The sequence below is a fragment of the Oryctolagus cuniculus genome, chromosome 8 (assembly GCF_964237555.1).
Source record: "Oryctolagus cuniculus chromosome 8, mOryCun1.1, whole genome shotgun sequence".
Taxonomy (NCBI): domain Eukaryota; kingdom Metazoa; phylum Chordata; class Mammalia; order Lagomorpha; family Leporidae; genus Oryctolagus; species Oryctolagus cuniculus.
Window position 1 is genome coordinate 97,143,323 of NC_091439.1, and position 21,855 is coordinate 97,165,177.

The 21,855-nt window shown below is 35.6% G+C and overlaps 1 protein-coding gene across 1 annotated transcript in view; it reads left to right on the forward strand.

Annotated features, from left to right (window-relative positions):
* Positions 1–917: 917 nt before the first annotated feature.
* The window catches only part of TMPRSS11F (transmembrane serine protease 11F), an 84,093-nt gene continuing 63,155 nt past the window's right edge, over positions 918–21,855 (forward strand). Inside the window, exons 1-2 of the mRNA XM_008267796.4 lie at positions 918–1,104; positions 18,915–18,987. Of these exons, the coding sequence (XP_008266018.1) occupies positions 18,977–18,987 (11 nt within the window). The 5' untranslated portion in view covers positions 918–1,104; positions 18,915–18,976. The remainder of the gene's footprint in view (positions 1,105–18,914; positions 18,988–21,855) is intronic.

The window sequence follows — 21,855 nt, forward strand, 5'->3', positions numbered from 1 at the left end:
TTGACCAATTCAAGGACCAGACCAGAGAACAGCTCCTGGCTTCGGATCAGCGCGGTGTGCCGGCCGCGGCGGTCATTGGAGGGTGAACCAATGGCAAAGGAAGACCTTTCTCTCTGTCTCTCTCTCTCACTGTCCACTCTGCCTGTCAAAAAATAAAAAATAAATAAATAAATAAATAAATAATAAAGATACTAAAATTGTCTTAGATTTGGTCAGTGAGAGCCCCTTCAGACTGAATTCTGTACTTTGTCAACCTGTCCCTGTCATTATTTGAATAATTTCACTTATTTTGCCAAACCCTCATGACTTAATCACCTTTTCAGTGTCCGGTCACTCCACCTTATTGCTTTGAGGATTAAGTTTCCAACACATGAGCTTTTGGAGACGCTTTCAAACCATAGCAGTGCCTACAAGCATGCCTTGCAATAATGGAAGCAGTTCCATACTTAACTATTTCATTGGCCATTAGGAAGTAATCACAAAATCATTTACTATACAGGTGAAGAACACTCTAAAATGTACGACCATAGGGAACATTTTTCTTTTTTTTTCTTCAGCAGCTCAAAGGTATATAAATGAGACAGAAGAAATTTCTTGAAATGATTCAATATCTAAGTTCTTTCATCAATATTTTCACTGCTAACTTTCTATGAAGCTTTGGTTAAGTTACATAACTCTTGTATAAAGTGGGAATACTAGTGCTTCCTTTCTACATTTTGGAAGCTGTAAGACCTGATGGGATACATGCTGTCCTCACAGCTCTCTGGAAGTGAGCCATGAATAATGATAGTGGTGCTCACAGGCGTGTTAGATGACACCTCAATCGACCAGTTGTTATTTTTAGCACGGGTCTATGATTGGCTAAACAAAGATGGCATGTGACCAGTTTCAGATGGGCAAGAACCCTTTTGAAACCATGCCCCATCACTGACACAGACTTACAGTGTTAAGGCCTGGGAGAAGGAAGGTGACTCTGCAAGTCCTTTATTGATCTTGGATCTCTAAGGGAAGATTCTAGAGTGTTCTTTCCAGGGCCAACAACCGCCAGCCAAGGACGTAGATGTTATCCAATGACAGAACCATTTCAAGACTATAAACTACCAGGTATGGAAAACAATAGTTAAAGGGGTGAGTGCATAGTCTGGAATCCATTTGTTTTTCTGTTGTATTCCCTGTTGTATTTTCTTTTGTTGGAATTTTTTTTAATGTACTTCTTACACATGCATTTAAATTGTCTCCTGCTCAGTTTTTTCCCTCTCCACTAGAACTTTAAATGTTTAGAAATGTACCTAAATTGATCTCTAGTCAATTTAGAAATATTTTGAGAAGAAGGCCTCTTTTTTATATTTGAAGTTTAATTCAGTGTTTCTCAAAATGTGTGCCACAGACTGCCGGAGAATCTGAGACTTTTGGGGTTTCAAATCAAAACCATTTGCATACTCACATGAAGGCATCATTTGTGGTTTTCATTGTATCAACATTTGTGCTGATGGAGCAATCACAGTGCTGAGCAAAACTGCAAATCAAGGCATTGGCATCAAACTGCTCCAGGAGTCATTATGACAGTTGTCACTTCCCAGTCATCCAGAAAAATAAAATGCAGTTTCACTCAGAAATGTTCTTTTTTAAAAATAAGATTTTTATTTATAAAAATTTTATTTATAAAAATAAATTTATTTATTTATTTGAAAGGCAGAGTTACATAGAGGCAGAGAGAGGGAAAGAGAGAGAGAGAGAGAGAGAGAGAGAGAGGTCTTCCATCCTCTGGTTCACTCCCCAGATGGCTGCAATGGCTGGAGCTGCGCCAATCTGAAGCCAGGAGCCAAGAGCAACATCTGGGTCTCCCATGTAGATGCAGGGCCCAAGGGCTTGGGCCATCTTCCACAGCTTTCCTAGGCCATAGCAGAGAAGTGCATCATAAGTGGAGCTGTGGGGACTCGAACCGGCACCCATATGGGATGTCAGCACGACAGGCAGCAGCTTTATCAGCTAGGTCACATCGCCTGCCCCAGATTTATTTACTTATTTGAAAGTTACAGAGAAAAAGGAAGAGTCAGAGAAAGAAAGAGACTCTTCCATCCACTGGTTCACTTCCCAGATGGCCTCAACGTCTCAGGCTGGGCCAGACTATAGCCAGGAGCCCGGAAGTTCATTCAGGTCTCCCACATGGGTGGCAAAGGCTCAAGTTCTTGGACCATTTTCCAACTGTTCTCCCAAGTGCATTAGCAGGGAGCTAGTTCAGAACTGTAGCAGCTGGTTTTTAGTGCTCATATGGTATGCTGATGTCATAAACTGTGGCTTAACCTGCTGGACCACAACTCCAGCCCAAAAAATGTACTTGATGAAGTAGTACAAATTATTTATCACTTATTAAATCTTGAGTACAAATTGTTTTAGTATGCTGAGAGAAATCATGTATAAACATTTCTACTAAATGTTGCATTACAGTGGTCCACAAGGGAAGTTCTGTGTCTGACTTGAAAGCTGAAATTATGATTATCTGATATGCCACACCATGGTTGCTTTATAAAAAGGAACTGACAAACATTTATTTCAACATAATTGTCATTGGTAGACAATTCATGAAAAGTTAATGAGTGAATGTGTCCTTTCAAAGGAAAAAATAACAATTTGCTCTTAATGATAAAGCTCCCTAGTGAAAATCAGAATTTTGAAGTTAGTATAGTTCCTTGTGAAATCGGCAGCTTCTTAGTACTTGAAGCCTTTTATAACTAAACTGGTGTTAGCATTAGGATAGTTGAAAATGTATCTGATGAATGTGCCAAGATTTAGACATTCACATGATTTTGTGAAACAAATGAACCAATACTTCATTAACAGCTAATTCAGGATACTATAAAATTATACATGATAAAAAATCATTCAACATGTGATAGTGACTGATGGATTTTAATAAAAGAAAATATAAAAATATTATTATATGGCTCCAGATTCAACATTACAACTAAAATTTGAAAAACTCAAATTTTAAACTAGAATCAAAGAATGTTTATAATTGTTTGGAAAGATCCTCCAAACATTCCTTCTTCTCTTCTAACTACATATCTACATGGGACAGAATTTTCTTAAACTACTTTGTTGGAAGCAACAAATTGCATTCCTCTGAATTTAAAAGCAGGCACATATAAAATGTATTCTCAATTTTTTGAAAACATTTTGAAAATAAAAATATTCCTTATACACAATGGTTTAATATAATATTCAGCAAGTAAATATGTTAAATGACTTCTTCAAAATTTGTAATTTGATGCATATTTATAAATAGCCTGCCTAAGCCATAGTCCTGAGACTGAAATTGTTGAGTATGCTGTCTCAATTCTTTGTAAAAATGAAACCAGTCACAACAGAACTATGCCAAAATAGGGTACTAGTTTATTAACCTCAAAATTATGTTAAAAATATATAAGCCCACAAAAAGTTCCTGTTCTTTTTTCATTCAGGGACACAGTCCATGACTCATCTAGCTTGGTGATGATGCATCTAATGGCTGTGCAGATCTGGAGCTTTCAAAAGGGTGATGCCAGTGCTCTGGGTAGTACTTGATCATTTTAATTAATACTTCTTTCCTGGCCTAAGGTATTTAGCAGTTTAGTTCTTTCTGCAATCACATTGAGGGTCTCTAACAATATATATTTTTTGATGATCACCATTTTGACCCTAATACGAGCAATTATGGGATTTTCATAGATCAGGTGATTAGTCATAGACCTACAATTTTTTAGAAGAGTAAAAGTTGTCCAAGATGTTATAGTGCAAATTTTATTTTGGCAGAGATGAAAACAGGGGCCCATTGGAGGATAGAAAACAGATAAGGTTGGCCGGCGCCACGGCCCACTAGGCTAATCCTCCACCTGCGGCGCCGGCACCCCGGGTTCTAGTCCCAGTTGCTCCTCTTCCAGTCCAGCTCTCTGCTGTGGCCCAGGAGTGCAGTGGAGAATGGCCCAGGTCCTTGGGCCCTGCACCCGCAAGGGAGACCAGGAGGAAGCACCTGGCTCCTGGCTTCGGATCAGCACAGCACGACGATGAAGCAACGGAAAAGGGAAGACTTTTCTCTCTGTCTCTCTCTCTCACTCTCTAACTCTGCCTGTCCAAAAAAAAAAAAAAAAAAAAAAAAAAAAAAAAAAAAAAGACAAGGTCAGTAATATAACTGATTTGGGAACTGGAATCTGCTTTCCTCATCAATTACTCTTTTACCTGCACTTCTTATTCTATATAACTCTCCACTTTGTAGCACATGTAATCTTTGATCTTGAGTGAAAAATATTAGATTACAATGCTATAGCAACTCTATAGATCTAACCAAATAATCTTTGAAACTTCCAGCTATTCCTTTGACCCACTAGACAGGACATGAATGTAAGCAAATTTAATACTGCAAATTAAATTTAGAATGCTAGTTTAATTTTCCAGATAATGCTGGCTTAATTGCACTTTTTTATTATATATGTATATATACATATATACCATATAAATGTGATTATTTAGGTAATACTGCTTTTTCAACTACAGAACTGAAAGACTATAACTAAGAAACATTTGATGAGCCATGATATGAAACTTTATAAAGTCTCTATCTAAAGGACCACTGCAGCATTGTAGCTTCCAGGATTTCCTGTGTTTCTTCTTTCACTTGATTGTTGTTTTCCACCCATTTTCTTCTCTTTTGCCTCTGCTACTCCTCTTTTCTTCTCTACTCATCATCTTCCCCATTCTCAAACCTAATATGAATTTTCATATTTGAAAAAAGTTACATTAGTTAAATTGTTGATTGCCAATTGTCACACATAAAAATCATGTTTAAACTTGCATAAATATCTCATGTCTCTTTCTTTTGTATTTTCCACACATTTTACAGTACTTTATCTTCTTTTTAAAATGGGTAGTTTTCTCCTCATGGGTCTTAGACATTTCTTAATGTGAATACTGGTTAGATTATATAATTTTTGCTCTTGTAATGGACTTTATTATCACTTACAGTTGGCTAATACTTATAAAGTTATTATATTTGGCATATTTACATTTTCTATCGAGTCACTTTAAAACATTTCATCAGACAAACAGTTTCCTTCTTAATTAGTCTGGGTTCTCTATGGAGAAAACCACATTGTCTGCAAGTAGTGTTTTCAGCTGCCAGACTTCAGTAGTTAAATGTCCCATTATAATTTCATACATATCATACTATATCATGAGCATATACAAAACTGTTGAGTAATAGTTAGATACCTCATTTTAACAGTGTCGAAAACCATGGCTCAGAGAAAAGGTAGCCTATATTAACATTAGCTAGTAAAATACACAACATATGCATATTAATCTGTAAACTGTAATTACTACAATTCCTACTGAAACAGATTTAGAGTCATCTTTTAACTTGATATAAAGTAATTATATGTCATTCATGTAGAACCAAGAATAAATCACCCTCTTTTAAATTTTTACCGAAGGGTATTTTTTAAATTGTAGTTGTGTATAATAAATTTCTAGAAATAATATAATGATCAACTGCCTTTTTACAACTGGTCTTTACTCTAAACCAAACAGTAGATAAGAAAGAATAATTTGTAATATTTGAAATGTATCATTAAGCATAAACGTCTCATCTCTTTGTTAATTAGGCATCTAACTATAGCTTTCATGAAGAAATCCTGACCAGCAAATATTGCATCATGACAGATTTCATTCATGAATTACAGGCATAAAGTCACTCCTCCAGTAACAGGTACTTGAATTATGCATAGATAGTGAAAGAGATAACCAAAGAATGAGTATACTCACTAGAGATGAATGAAACAAAACTCATGGCTTGGAAAGGAATAGAGATTATTGAACTTCAGCATTATGAGAATTTGCAATTGAATACAAAATTTGCCAGAAGTATATTTTAGAGCTTGAGTAGAGAGGTGGGGGAGAAATTGAAAGGTGGTTCTCAAGTGAGGGCCAGATCTGGGAGTGGAAACTTCAAAGAGTAAAAATGGGGAGTCTTTGGGCTGCCCATTCCTCAGCATGGTTATTGGCTTTTGTGTCCCATTATCTTTGGTGTCTGCCTACTACTAAATGAGGGCAAGGAAAGTAAATGAGATCCTTCATTTCTGCTTCCACCCCTCAATGTCAGAAGTCAGATTTAGTTTCACTTCTCAATTACAGCTACTTCACAGCATCTTAAAGAAACTATTTACTTCATTCTAGATCTTGCTTGGTAATTCTACTTTGAATGCCTAAGGATTAAATTAGAATAATATTTTTCAAAATTCGTGCTATGTAATCAGTAAAGATGACTTTTGTGAAAAGTGTGTATGTGTGTCTGTGGCATACTCTGCTGGATGTAAATGAATGATTTCTGTAGAACATAGAAAAAAAAAAAGTTGTGCTAAGATGGGTCAGAATCCTCATGTTGACCAGGAAAATCCTAATTCCCGGAAAGATAGCTTCAGAGCAATGATGTAGGAGGTATGGTGGGGGCGGGGTGTCAATGGGTGTAGTCTACTCTCAACAGGGAGGAACATTGTATCAATGATGTTTAGAATGGTTGGTGCATGGTAATCATAGTAACTACATTACCTTCAATAAATTTCCTTTGTTTTTAAATTCCTTATAGACAATATAACCCTTTATTTCCTACATGCAAAATATGCTACTTTTCCAAGACTTAGTATGTCATTGCTTTATAGCAGCAGTGGATGTCAATACACATCAGAGTTAGTCTCTTTATCAAGCTATGAATATGTATAGAAGCTCCTACAAAAACCTAAATCTGTCATCAATAAAACATGGAAATTATTTAAAGGAATTTTATTTTGTATTGTAAGATGCCTTTTTTAGCAGTTATGGGAGAGAAAAAGTCCTTAAAGAGTTATAGAAAACTAAAAATGCAATTTTTAAGCATGGAGAGTTATTTTTTATTTCTAAGGTCAACGTAAAAGAGGAAAATAACAGTTCCAACTTCTAGATATTATGTAAAGCATAAATAGGAATTATAATTTGGAATGGAATAAAACAAATCAGCCAGTAAGTGTTAATTGACAACCTAAAATGGGCATTTCCTATACACTAGAAGACATCTATGAAGCAAAAAAAAATTTTTTTTTGCTCTTTAAGATTTCAAGTGCAATTGAAGAGACAAAGCAAGAATATATAGAGCACTGGTTAGTAATACAAAGCTGTATCTCATTAAAGTCTAAACTGTGTGTCATGGATTACAAGATAGAAAAATCTACTAGAGGAGGCTCTAAGAGTCTGAGAATAATTTGTTAGCACCACTAAATTATCGATAACGTAATGTTTATTGAGTGATTACTTTTTGTTATATAATGTTCCAAGTCATCTACATTCATTATTTCATTTGCTACTCGAATCTCTTCCAAAAGATATACACTATTTTCATCTTGCTTTTACTGATTAGGACACTGAGGCACAGAAAGTTTAAATGACTTGGCCAAGGTGGCATAGTTAGGAGCAAAGCAAAGATTTGAGTCCATGCAGTCTGTAACCAGAAGGGCACTTTGAACTGCTATCCTAAAGTGTCAGAGATTTCACTAAGGAGGTGGTAATTGGGTTGGGCTTTTGTAAAGTGTTACATTTGAGTGAGAGAAAATAATAGGGAGGACACCCCAGTGAGAAGAAGGCTATGGTCAGAGAAGAGAATGTACAAAGTTACAATGAGTCACAGACTTTAAAGATGACAAAGTTTAATTACACATGAAGGTTCATGAAGATAGCTATGTATCATGGGAAATGAGGTTAGGATGAGTTTGATTCTTAGAGGAGTTTGAATTTCATTGAGCCTGTTCTTGATGAAAGACAACATACAAAGCCATTAAGAGACTGTTTTTACTACTAACGCTTCCTTGCAAGCATTTGGGGGGGTGAGCCAGTGATGGCAGACCACTGTCTTTATCTCTCTCATGAAAATAAAATAGAGTAATATTTGAAATAGTCAAAATATCTCAGTTACTCTTTCAAGGTTTCCTTCCAATGTGGCTTTAATTGCCTAAGTTAACTGAATTTTATCCTCAGAAAATTTGTATTCATACAATTTCTGAAATCACACTTTCCATAAAAATTATAGCATTCTACATCCAAGTCTAAGTAGCTTAAATTGGTATGATAATACCATTTAACCATTTAATAGAAAGTATTAGTCAAAAGTTATAAGGCAAATTTATAGTTGTCCAAGGAATGAATCGTATGATAGCATTCTCCTATACATCACTTGGCAATTACCAGAACAAATTTAGTCCATGCTTGAAAAAGTTAACAATTCCAGAAGCAAATAATACATAATTTTATACCATTTGCAAATGCTCAGTTGGAGAGAATATCTTAGTTCCATATTATTTACTAAAGAGCAAAAGGATCAAACTATTTCTTAACCTGATTATTATGTTGAAATGTTTTCTAAGTGTCTTCTCCATGTGGACCATATGTTTTGAGCAAAAGTGTGGTCTCCTAGTGATGTATCCTATATTTCATGGAAGAAAATGAAAAATCAAACCTGTTTTACATTGGGTATCCAAGAGGTAGAATCTGAATTAAAATGATGACTTTTCTCATAGTTGCTGTTACTTACTAAAATTCTTGAGACTCAGGTATGATAGTACCTAAATAGAGCTGAAAGAACAATGGGAGAGCACTGGATGATTTGTAGCTGTGAACACAGTTTAACAAAAACTGGACTTCTGTTTCCAGAACCTCTCATGAGTCCTTTGGCTTAGGTGTGTCTAATATATAAAATAAAGCACTGGGTAAAGATTCCTTTGTCCTTGTCTCCTATATCTCCTCCCTTTTGAGATAAATATGGAGTGTAATGAATTATGAAAATGTACAAACTTACTGTGTCTACAAAATATTCTGTAGATTCATATTCATACTTGTCTTACTAAGCTTTTACAGAGACTAAAGATATTACTATTTGTCACAATATGAAATGCAAGGTAAAAATGAATGAAAATAATTCAAATATAGAATGAAATAAAACAATGTGAATATTCACAGTGAGGAAATGTTGCTTCTTTGGCTTCTCAGACTCTTTGCTGTGTTAATCAGCTATCCTCCAATAACAGTTTGTATTTCTACTAACATCACATACTCACTGTATTTGTTTGATATTGTTCTTTGCTCAATTGTAAGGTCCTTGCAAACAGAAATTAAACTTGGTGAATACTGTGCATTCAGCACTTAGCACACTGTCATATAGTGGGTTATCAATAAATATTGTTACTGACTAAAAGCACAGCTAAATGAAATGTTGACTCATAATTCTAAAAGAATTATTAACTTGAATATTTCTAAAAATGGCAATGGTTTGAGTAGTTTAGATGACCACATGGATTCATGACTATACAGATATAATGGTTCAATAATTAGAGATAAACACATGCAAAAATATATTTACTATATATGCATTTGGATGTGCAACCATGTATGTGTGCAACATCTAAATGTAGATCTTCATTTTCTCATTAGGATTTTGTGACAACTGAACCATTTGGCCAAGAAAATGTTTCTATTGTGGTCTGGATTGTCTTCCACTTTTCTTGCTCCACTTTCCCTCCCCTCTCTATTCTCCTTCTTCATTGCTTTTCTTTTTTTCCTACCTTTCCTTTTCCTGCTTGATTTTCTTTTTCCATTTCTCCTTCTCTACTTCTCCTATTCTCTCTCCTCTTCCTAATTTTCTTCACCTTATTTCTTCTTTTGTTGTCCAGGTTATTTAGTTTTATCCACAGAAGGTAGTACAGTTGCAAGCATATTATAAAAAAAGACATAAATGGAAGAAAAAAGTAAAGAAGGAAAGCATAGTACAAGGGTGTATGCACCATCAAGACTACCCTGAAAATCTGCAAATATCTTTCCCACATGGAGGAATCATTGTCCCTGTGCACCTTCTCCCTGAGGCTTCAAGATAAGGATCAACCATCAAGAAAGCAAGAACCATTTGAGCAACAGATTTTTGCACTAATGGCTCCTATACACTACACATAGGCTACCAGAATGCAATCAATCAACATAATCTCAAATGTCATCTGTCTTGATGGTTCCTAATAAGTTATATATCATAGCATATATTGTGAATCTGAAGTGTATGATAGATCCAAGATGTATGTTATGAAAACCTATGTATATCTTCTAAAATTTTTTTAACAAAAATGAAGTTTTAATTTAGTTTTCCACAAACTTTTTTTTTAACTTTTATTTAATGAATATAAATTTCCAAAGTACAGCTTATGGGTTACAATGGCTTCCCCCGCATAACGTCCCTCCAACCCGCAACCCTCCCCTTTCCCACTCCCTCCCCCCTTCCATTCACATCAAGATTCATTTTCGATTCTCTTTGTATACAGAAGATCAGTTTAGCATACATTAAGCAAAGATTTCAACAGTTTGCTCCCACACAGAAACATAAAGTGAAAAATACTGTTTGAGTACTAGTTATAGCATTAAATCACAATGTACAGTACACTAAAGACAAAGATCCTACATGAGGAGTAAGTGCACAGTGACTCCTGTTGTTGACCTAACAAATTGACACTCTTGTTTATGGCATCAGTAATCACCCTAGGCTCTTGTCATGAGCTGCCAAGGCTATGGAAGCCCTGTGAGTTCACCAACTCTGATCATATTTAGACAAGGTCGTAGTCAAAGTGGAAGTTCTCTCCTCCCTTCAGAGAAAGGTACTTGATGACCTGTTCTTTCCCCTGGGGTCTCACTCGCGGAGATCTTTCATGTAGGTTTTTTGTTGTAGTTTTTTTTTTTTTTTTTTTTTTTGCCAGAGTGTCTTGGCTTTCCATGCCTGAAATACTCTCATGGGCTTTTCAGCCAGATCTGCATGCCTTAAGGGCTTATTCTGAGGCCAGAATTCTGTTTAGGACATCTGCCATTCTACGGGTCTGCTGTGTATCTCGCTTCCCATGTTGGATTGTTCTCTCCCTTTTTTATTCTATCAGCTAGTATTTGCAGACACTATTCTTGTTTATGTGATCCCTTTGGTTCTTAGTCCTATCATTATGATCAATTGTGAACAGAAATTGATCACTGGGACTAGTGAGATGGCATTGGTACACGCCACCTTGATGGGATTGAATTGGAATCCCCTGGTATGTTTCTAACTCTACCATTTGAGGTAAGTCAGCTTGAGCATGTCCCGAATTGCACATCTCTTCCCTTTCTTATTCCCACTCTTAAATGAGCTTGTGCAACCAAAATTTCATGACAATTTCAATATACCAGACTGAGATATTTCAGTGGACCCTGAATCTAACCCAAATCCTGAAATTATCTATCATCAATCTACTATCTATCTACCTGCCTACCCAATCACCTATCCATCCATTCACCTATCCCTCTATCTAGAACAAAACATCTAGAGATGTTATCTTCATTATTTAGAGATGACATTCAGTTCTATCATCCAGACTCCCTAGCTTTCTGATCATATTTCTTTTTATTTATTTTCCTGGAAGAGATTAGAGAAAGAAAGGATTTTCTTTTTGGACATCTCTGACATAGCTTTTCTTATTAAACAGTTACCTCCCTCTATTCTAAAAAGCAACCTAGCTCTATGCCTACAAAACATTGCCTTCAGTTCACAAATCCAATGAAGAAATACTCTATGTCTTAGATTAGTGCCAAAGAATTCCTGTGGTTATATCCTGTGGCTCCTTTCACACCTTTGCTGACTCAATTACAGGGAAAAGTATCAGCTGCTCCATTTCCAGCTAGCACCCTCATTATGTTTTTAGGAAAATACCCTAGGTGATCAAACAGATAATATTATGAGACTACTGAAGGTTAGAAATAAATTGCTCCAGGAAATAAACAATTAAATTGGATAAAAGCATTTCAGCAAGACTCAGTGTGGTGAAATGAGAAGGCCATGCCAAGATGGCCACTGGCAAGCAAGCATCAGTTACTCAGGAATGGCTTCAAAACCCATCTGGCAACGGAGCCTTCCTGGCAATGCTCTGTGATTGGTTAAGGCATGAACCACTCCTTGACCGGATTGGCTTCCTTGTTTATATAAGCTGCTGTACCAACTGAAATAAATGAGTCTGTGGGCTGCTCACCTCTGGCCTGCTTTCACTGGACTCCCGGGGCCTGTGTGGTGACACCGCGTCTCTTACCCCCACCACGCTCCTCCTCTCAGAATGAATCCACAGCAACAACTTAGTACAAAGCTTCAACCTGTGGGCCAGCAAGTTGCCACTTGTCCCTCTGACAGTAAATGGTGCACAATAAGAAATTCAGAAAATATATCATGGCTCTATGACAAAGTGAATCCTGATCAGAAAGAAAGGCAGTGATAACTCCTATAGTCTAGGAAATGCACCAGTTCCTGGGGAAGAATATGCCTGGAAAACTGGATGCCTTTACATGGAAGATGAAGTTAAAAACCCAGATGCAGAGTCTCCAGTTCATAAGCTTGATGTAGGGAAATCATTGTGAAAGAAATGCAATCTCACCTTTAGCATGATGATGTAAGTGTACTGTTCAGAAAGGTTTTCAAGATGGTATTTTTTTGTGTGTTTTGTTTGTTTTTCTGATGGTGAATTTGGCTAATCCTTGTTCACTGGATATTCCAATGATCTCAGACATTAATTATCTATCTATTCTTTCTGAAGATGGATACTGTCAGTGAAGGCTCAGGGAAAGTCTTCTTGAATCACTTTGGCCATTTGTGATTTTGCCATTTGATTTTGATGTTATCATCATATTCAGAGGATAATTTTAATGTTATATTTTATGGTAGAAGGATCCTTGGCATTACAAAGTATGTTATTTTATTTTTTCCTTTATTACATACCCTAGGCTCTAGCTTTCAAGCTGCTTATCAGGTTAGGTACCAGACTCAATTTTTCTTTTTAAAGTTAGCAAGTGTTAGTCATTAGATACAGGTTATTACATACAGCCCTAGAAACACACATTCTTAGACTTCCTCAACCACATGAAAAAAGTTAACACAGATGTTATTAAGTCCTTGTCTAATAGACCTAGACCTTTTAGAGAACCAGTGTTGAAAGCATGATTTTTTAAAAATTAATTTATTTATTTGAAAGCCATAGTTACAGAGAGCCAGAGGTAGAGAGATAGAGACAGAGACAGAGACAGAGAGAGATCTTCCATCCGATGGTTCACTCCCCAACTGGCCAAAACAGCCAGAGCTGTGCCGATCCAAAGCCAGGAGCCAAGAGCAACTTCTGGGTCTCCCACGTGAGTGCAGGGGCCCAAGGACTTGGGCCATCTTCTATTGTTTTCCCAGGCAACAGCAGAGAGCTGGATTGGAAGTAGAACAACCAGGACTCAAACTGGCACCCATATGGGATGCTGGCACTGCAGGAGGCAGCTTTATCTGCTATACCACAGCGCTGGCCCTGAAAACATGATTTTGAAAACAGATAATCTATAAACTATGGATATATTACTGAGTACAATAAAGCGATTTCCAGAAATTTGCCTTAAAATTAATTAAGTGTTCTATTACAATAGAAATTACTGAAGAAAGGCAACAAAAACAAAAAAAGACAAATGGGATTGCATCAAGCTAAGTTTCTGCACAGCACAGGAAAAATTCAACAAAATGAAAAGGCAACAAACACAATGAGATAAAATATTTGTAAACTATACATCTGATAAATGATTAATACCCAAAATATATAAGAAGCTCAAGAAACTCAACAGCAACAAAACAGACAATCAGCTAAGTAATGTGCTAAGGATATTAACAGACATTTTTCAAAGGATAAAATACATTTGGTCAACAGACACATGGGAAAAATGCTCAGGGTCACCAGCTATGAGGGAAATGCAAATAAAACCTACCAAGTCAGAATGGATATAATATCCAAATCAAAAAACAACAAATACCGGTGAAGAAATGGAGAAAAAAGTCCCATAATACACTGTTGGTGAGGATGTAAACTAGTACAAACATTGCGGGAGACAAACTGGAGATTTCTGAAAATTTTTGACCCTGCTATCCCATTCCTGGGAATTTACCCAAAGGAAATGTATAATGGAATATTACTTAGCCATAATAAATAATGAAATACCATCTTTTGCAACAAAATGGATGAAACTGGAGACCATAATGCTAAGTGAAATAAGCCAGACCCCCCCCAAAAAAAAAGACAAATAACATATGTTTTCTCTGATTTTGGTAGCTAATATAGAAATTACCCCAAAAAAGTAATGTATATGAGTGAAATTGACATTTTGAGATGTGATTATTGTTTATAGTCTTTCTCTATACTCCTGCAGAATAGTGGTGTTTCTACTTTCTAGTTATTCAATTATTTATTTAGGGAAGGATTAAGTCTGTGATTATAAAGTAAATTGAAAGTATGTTATCACAAAAATCATGAAATATGTTCTCCTTATATAAATTTTAAAAATGGTGAGCTTTGAGGGCAAATATGAAGTATATTTACTCTTGCCCATAAAAAATAGAAACTCCTTTTTCCAAAGGGTCAAACAATTTATACATACAATATTTTCCAATAACATCCCCTAAAGAAAGAAAATAAATGGCTATTTGATTAATGGGAATATATTTTCATCAGTGCTGCTGATGTTAGTCTATTCAATATGTTAGCACTATTCTTTTTTCATAGCTGCAAAGATTTTAGGAAAACTTAGCTACATGACAGTTGGATCACAAAGTATAAAGAAGTGAACTCTACAAATAAAAATGTTAAAATATATTTTATAATCATTATAAAGTAACTTACTAAATAGCAATATTTTCAAATACGAAAAGTATTGAAATTTGGTAATATTTTTCAGTTGTGAAAGTTTTTAGGGTATCAAAATCAATAGCTTCTTCATTTTTTATTTCACTTGATTAAACTACATATTGGCAAAATAGAGATCCCCCAAACCATGAGGAATTTATTCAAAGAATCATCTGTTTTACTTCCTGCAATTTCACCGTACTGGTTGAAACTGATAGATACATTTGGTAGCGAGTATTACAGGTACTTGCCAGCAAGGATATTGTTTTCGTACTTTATATCTGAGTTATAATAGAATATGTCTCCAACTTTGAAAATGATTATAATGAAGTAAACTATTTATATTCTATTTATAGTGATAATGTAAACGTGATTTCTTTCTCTTATCTGTGAAATAGATATTTTGATTTAAAACAAAGTCTCTAAAATGAAATAGTTAGGCTCCCTGCCAATGTAACTGGGAAAGTAGTGGAAGATAGCCCAAGTACTTCAGCACCCTGATCCAGAAGAAGCTCCTGGCTCCTTTTCATCAGCCCAGCTTCGACTGTTCCCCGCCATCTGGGGAGTAAACCAGCGGATGGAAGACCTTTCTCTCTGTCTCTCCTTCTCTCTGTCTGTAACTTTACCTCTCAAATAAAAAAACCAAAAGGTTAATTTATTACAATACCTACAATTATAGAAAAATATCTCTAATTTTTTAATAGAGTCAATCCTAAAAGCTATAGTTCTCCCTTCTTTCCTTTGATTATGGACAATCAGAAGCACAATTAATTTGGGAGTTTCTTAACTTTCCTCTTGATGTCCTGGTATCATGTCATCATATTGTTGACTTTTCCACATTGACCTTTTGCATAATACACTAATTGTCTTGTGACATAATAAATCAATCAGCACTTCAACCGTAGAAACCAGTGCGGTACCTACTCCAGGTGGCAACATGTGTTGGAGGGTTCTAAGAACCAAAGAAATAAAATTTACATGCAATAATTTTACTTTTATGATACAAATTACTAATCCCTAACAAACCTCACCATAAGTTAGCCAACCTTGTGAAAACTATTCTTTAACAATCCTCATATGCTACATTGGTTAGAACATAACAGATCAATTATTCTATTATTTCTTACAATTAAAGGTAAGAATTACTGACAATACATTGCTGAAAAGAAAGCAATGTAACATAAAAGTTTGGAAAATACCACATTTTAAGTCCATGGAAGACAATTGACAACGCACTACTAATTCTAGAGGGAATGAATACAGAGTTTGAGAGACTAAACTACCTAGCATTTTTCAGGGTTTTATTATGTGCCAGAAACTGTTTAAGTACTTTAAACCTATTATCTCATTTAAACTAGATACAACCAGTATCTCCAATTTACACATGGAGAAACTGAGATGTAGAAAGGCTAAGAATATTCTCAAGTTCACATTGGTAATTAGTGACAGTGCCAGGAACCAGATCCAGACATCTTCTTCAAGATGCTGTTATACTGCAACCCCACCTTGAAAAAGACATCAGCTCAGAGAGTAAAAGTGAGCTAGCTTACATTTACATTGAAGCAGAAGAAGGGGGAAAAACAAAAACAAAGAAATGCCATCTTTAAAACCAAGTACAAAATAACTTTAAATATTGACCCAATAGGAAAAATTCTTGAGGGAGACTGTTAAATTTCTATTTTTTAGCTTTTAAAAATGAAATAGCTTCTACCACCATCTTTAGCTGTTTAAATGTGTTTAAAACATATATTTCTATATCTCAAATTTCTCTTCCCCAAGTCCTATAACTTAATAAGAAAATGATAATTTTATTAACAAAGACAAGAAATGCATACACAGCTCTTATCTCCTTCTTGATTCCTCAAAGCTGATTCATGTACTAATGTGGATGAGCTTCTTGTATTTCCTCCAGTTCTTTAATATTTCCTTCCTAATTTCCTCCAGTTAAGCCAAAGAGTTTATCTTCTTCTGTGTTATTATTTGCTCATATAAAGGATTGAAATCATTTTTATGATTTTTAGTAAATAAGGATTATGAAAATACTAATTTATTAATGAGGAATATTTCAAGTAAATGTTAAACCCATCTTAAAGGAATATTTAAATAACATTAATTTCAATAGCTCAAGTGCTTCTGTAGCTAAACTATATTACTTGACAGTGAAAATAATAATGAGTTATATTCATACACTGAAACTTATATAATTTTTCTAGTACCCTTTTGTTAGATTTTGAAATATTTTACTTCAGATAAAAAAATCAATGCTCCAAAAAGTTACTTTTGCTAAGTTAAAATGATATTATCAGTATAAAGTGAATGCTAATTTTTGTGAATTACTTATTTTTATCACTACTTTTTTTTTTACTTTTAAATATTTAATGAATATGAAACGATCACATACCAAAACACACAGCACACAGCTAACGCAATGCTGAGAGGGAAACTTACAGTACTAAATGCCAACTTTAGAAGTGAGGAGAGAGCTAAAGAATCAGATGTAAAACACCCTCAATAAAATATTGGCAAATCACATCCAGTATATCACTACTTTTTTAAAAATATTTATTTATTTATTCGAAAGTCAGAGTTACATAGAGAGAGAAGAGGCAGAGAGAGAGATGTCTTCCATCTGCTGGTTCACTCCCCAGATGGCCGCAATGGCCGGAGCTGCACCGATCCGAAGCCAGGAGCCAGGAGTTTCTTCCGGTTCTCCCATGTGGGTGCAGGGGCCCAAGAACTTGGGCCATCTTCTGCTTACCCAGGCTATTGCAGAGAGCTGGATCTGAAGTGGAGCAAGCCAGTGCGTTAACCCATTGCGCCACAACGCCGTCCCCAATCACTACTTAAAATTATACTGTCATGTATCTTTTTTACATTGTTGATATTTATTCAAACTGCTTTTTTCCATTTGTTAAATGTCTTGGAAAATATATTTCCTATTAATGCTTTATTATGATGTTATAATTTTTTAAACTTTTATTTAATGAATATAAATTTCCAAAGTACAGCTTATGGATTACAATGGCTTTCCCCCCCATAACGTCCCTCCAACCCGCAACCCTCCCCTTTCCCACTCCCTCCCCCCTTCCATTCACATCAAGATTCATTTTCAATTATCTTTATTTACAGGAGATCAGTTTAGCATACATTAAGTAAAGATTTCAACAGTTTGCTCCCACACAGAAACATAAAGTGAAAAATACTGTTTGAGTACTAGTTATAGCATTAAATCACAATGTACAGCACACTAATGTTAAGATTGAATTTATTATATATTTGTACTATTTTAGCAAAGGTACTCTGTGAATAAAAGAAATGCATGTTTATAGCTTTTTTCTTTTGTTTCTTTAGTATTTCCTGATTGTGAACCCTTTGAAATTGTAATATCTATCCTGTAAATTTATTGATCTCAGAAGGTCATACATTCAGACTAAAATCTCTGAATTGAAAGGAAATATTTATATATAAACACTGGAGAACTCACACCACAAAGATGGACCACGGTATTCCTAAGAATGAGAAAGTGGGAAAGAAGGTTTAGGTTTTTTTGGTTTATTTCTTATTCTCCTTTTAGTGCCTTTTTGAGGGTAAATAAGCTCTTTCAATAAAATCTATAATTTTCAACACTAAAATGGATAGAATTAGAAAAAGCTCCTACAGTCCTGCCTTCCTACTTGTGAGGAAAGTTAAGTCCCGACAAATTGAACTGCTTGCTTATGACCTCCCCACCAGGGCTTCCGAGACGGGGTTCCTGGGTCCGTAGACAGGTGTGGTCCCCTCTACCACACCTCATGATTCCCTCACAGGGAAGACATGAGCATTTCCCATGAATAAGCAAGAAGAGTCATCTCTGGCTCTAGTGGAGTTTTTGCCCTTGGTTTTTTTGTTTGTTTGTTTTTGAATTGGGGCCACACCTCAATGCTGATCATACCTCCCCAACCGGAAAAGTATGGCCTTCTGAGTCATGGGTAGTTGCTCGCTCTGAGCACTCTATCGCTTGGAGCTTCTCTAGGCAAATATTGCCGATTACTTCATTGTGTGTAGCCAGATGGCACAAAACTGATCATGTTCTTATCGGGCTGTATCAAGACCGCAGACTTCAGTCACTTAACCTGTAGGACTTGTTCCCTTTCTTGTTGCCAATGCCTGTCATTATTTTTATCCTCCCAGCCCTGACCTGGCTGATAGAGATCAGATGGTGACTGAATAGAAGCTGCCCCAGTCCTGGGTCCATGATGTACGCGTAAGTACTGTTTTCTCACTAAGGGCTGTCAGTGGGGACAGAAGTTTACCACTGCACTGCTGTGACGTGCAATGCAGATGCTGGCTGATATCGATTGCTTTAAAATAACTTCTGCATGTGTTTGAATTTTATTTTGTTGTTTTTTGAAAAGTAATATTTTTTAAATAAAAGGGGTTAATATATGGTCCTTTCTAAATAATAGCAATACAAATTACATGAGTAATAGGTTGACTATATTATATTTAAAAACTTTGAAAAGCCCATGTTTCAAAGAATAAAGTGTTAACATACTTCATTTAATTTATTTCATATGTTTAATAACATGGTTAACATTTTTATGCATGCATTCCATATAATCAAATTAAATTTTAGATGAGAGTGAATTAGAATTTGTGTTTTTAAAATGTAAATAAATGAAAGTATAGTAACAATGGATTTATTGCAAATTTCACCTTATTGAAATGATTAAAATTAAAATACTCATATGTAAATATTTGTTAAATTAACAAAATATAGACTATATGTGACATTTGTCATAATTGAGCATTGATTAATTATTGAATTTAAGGTAAAGAAGGGTGTATACATATTTATATTTATGTAAATTTAGGCAACTGTCTTATAGGATCAGAAATAAATAGCTGATCGCTCCTTGGCCTTTTGACTAAGATCAAGTGCAGAAATGAATAGTTGACATTTGATGAGTGACTTCATTCAAACTCCTGCTTAGTTTTAACTTGTTTCTCAAAGAGATTCTTAATCGCAATGAATTTCTCACTAGTTCTGTGCTGACTGATGTTTCAGACTTAATCACGGTCTTGTGATAATCTCCAATTGTTCAGTCATTTGCTTTTTGTCTTCAATTAAATAAAATACTTTAAGCCTGTAGGCTCTGACGCTCTTAAATTATGAATGTTCTTGCTCTCTCTAGTTTACTTTCGAGTAACAGTATGAGACTGAGGAAGACAGTGCATTTCATACAGAGATTTTCCTAGTGACCTTTCACAATATCATCATATATCATGTTACCTGTACTTGTTAAATATGAGAGTATGTACTTATTATTTATCAAGACAGAACAAAACAAAATATGCAATAGAAAAAACTCGTTTTTATGTTTAATAAAGATTCATATAAAATATTATACCAATTTCACTTTTTAAAAAATTAGCAAAGAATTTATTCTGTCATACCCATTTATTTCAAAAGTTTGGGGCATGACTTTTTTTTGTTTGTTTGTTTTTGACAGGTAGAGTTAGACAGTGAGAGAGACAGAGAGACAGAGAGAAAGGTCTTCCTTCTGTTGGTTCACCCCCCAAAATGGCCATTACGGCCAGCACACTGTGCTGATCAGCATGGGAGACCAGGAGAAGCCAGGTGCTTCCTCCTGGTCTCCCACGCGGGTGCAGGGCCCAAGGACTTGAGCCATCTTCCATTGCCTTCCCGGGCCACAGCAGAGAGCTGGACTGGAAGAGGAGCAACTGGGACTAGAACCTGGGGCCCCAACCAGGACTAGAACCCGGAGTGCTGGTGCTGCAGGCAGAGGATTAGCCAAGTGAGCCGCGGTGCTGGGGGCATGACTTTTTAAAATTTATTTACTTTTTACTTTTCATTTTTACTTGAAATTCAGAGGGATAGAGATAAGGGATGGGGAGACAAAGAAAGAGAGTTTTTCTGATTCACTCCCCAAATTCCCACAAGAGCCAGGGCTGGGCCACATGGACGAGAGAGACTCATGTACATTAGTCATCACTTCTTTCTCCCAGACTGTGCATTAACAGGAAGCTGAATCAGAAGTGGAGCAGCTAAGATTCCAACCAGGTGCTCCCACACAGCATCTAACCAGTGTGCCAACCATCTGTTCCATGGTGCGACTTTTTTATCAGCCTGGTCCTCTTCTTCCAAATTTATATCATCTTTATTCACTCACATTTATACTCCTAAAGCTCCTTACAGATATATGAAATTTCTATATTGAAGCATTGTCAACTTTAATTCAGAGTATAGTTTTGAGGATTTTCAGGATCCCTTCCAATAGGATCCTAGACCAGTATCATATTTAAGATGGAAGGTTAGAGGGTTCATTGAATTCATTAGTAAAAGCCTTTTACCAAAGCAATCTGGGATCACAAGAATGAATGAGTCTTTCTCATTGTGGTGAAGTAGAAAGAGAGCAGCATGATATTTGGGTGTGTTCTATACTTCTATACCCAGCTTTAGACTCACTTGTTTGGACTTGTCACTTACCTACTAAGACTAAGCCTCTATCTATAAAATGTGCAGAGTTTACAGAGAACTAAACAAGGTAGGAGATCTTGTCATTGTCAGTGTACCATGGAATCATTTTTGTGGGTAAGCATGTAGCTATTTTTGGTTTACTAATTATTTGATTTATTTGGGCATTATTAAGTTTTGCTTTATTCTTTGCTATATTTAAGTGGAATTGAAATAGTACCTGACAATAATTTTGTTATATTTTTACTACATCTCAAGTTCTAAGTATTATATAGAGGAGTTGTTGTTTTGGATATATGAATATTCCCTGTTGCTATAGGTTATGGGAAATATTTTTAGACTATTGCACTAGAGAATCCTAAAATCCTTCTGAATGCTTAATTCTATGATTTCAAACAATCAATAGCTAATTGATATGGAGAACATTAAGACACTTGGTAATCTTTTATATTATCCCAAGAGTAGATTATTAATCTTGGTTTACTGATCCCTTTATTTGGTGCTCTATACAAGTGAGGCAGAGATAAGAGAGATGGTTTCCAGCTAGTAGATATCTTACTGGCAAGAGGCAAACCAAGAGGTTACACTCCGATGACACAATCTGATAAATATGAAAAAAAGAAGTATTACTCT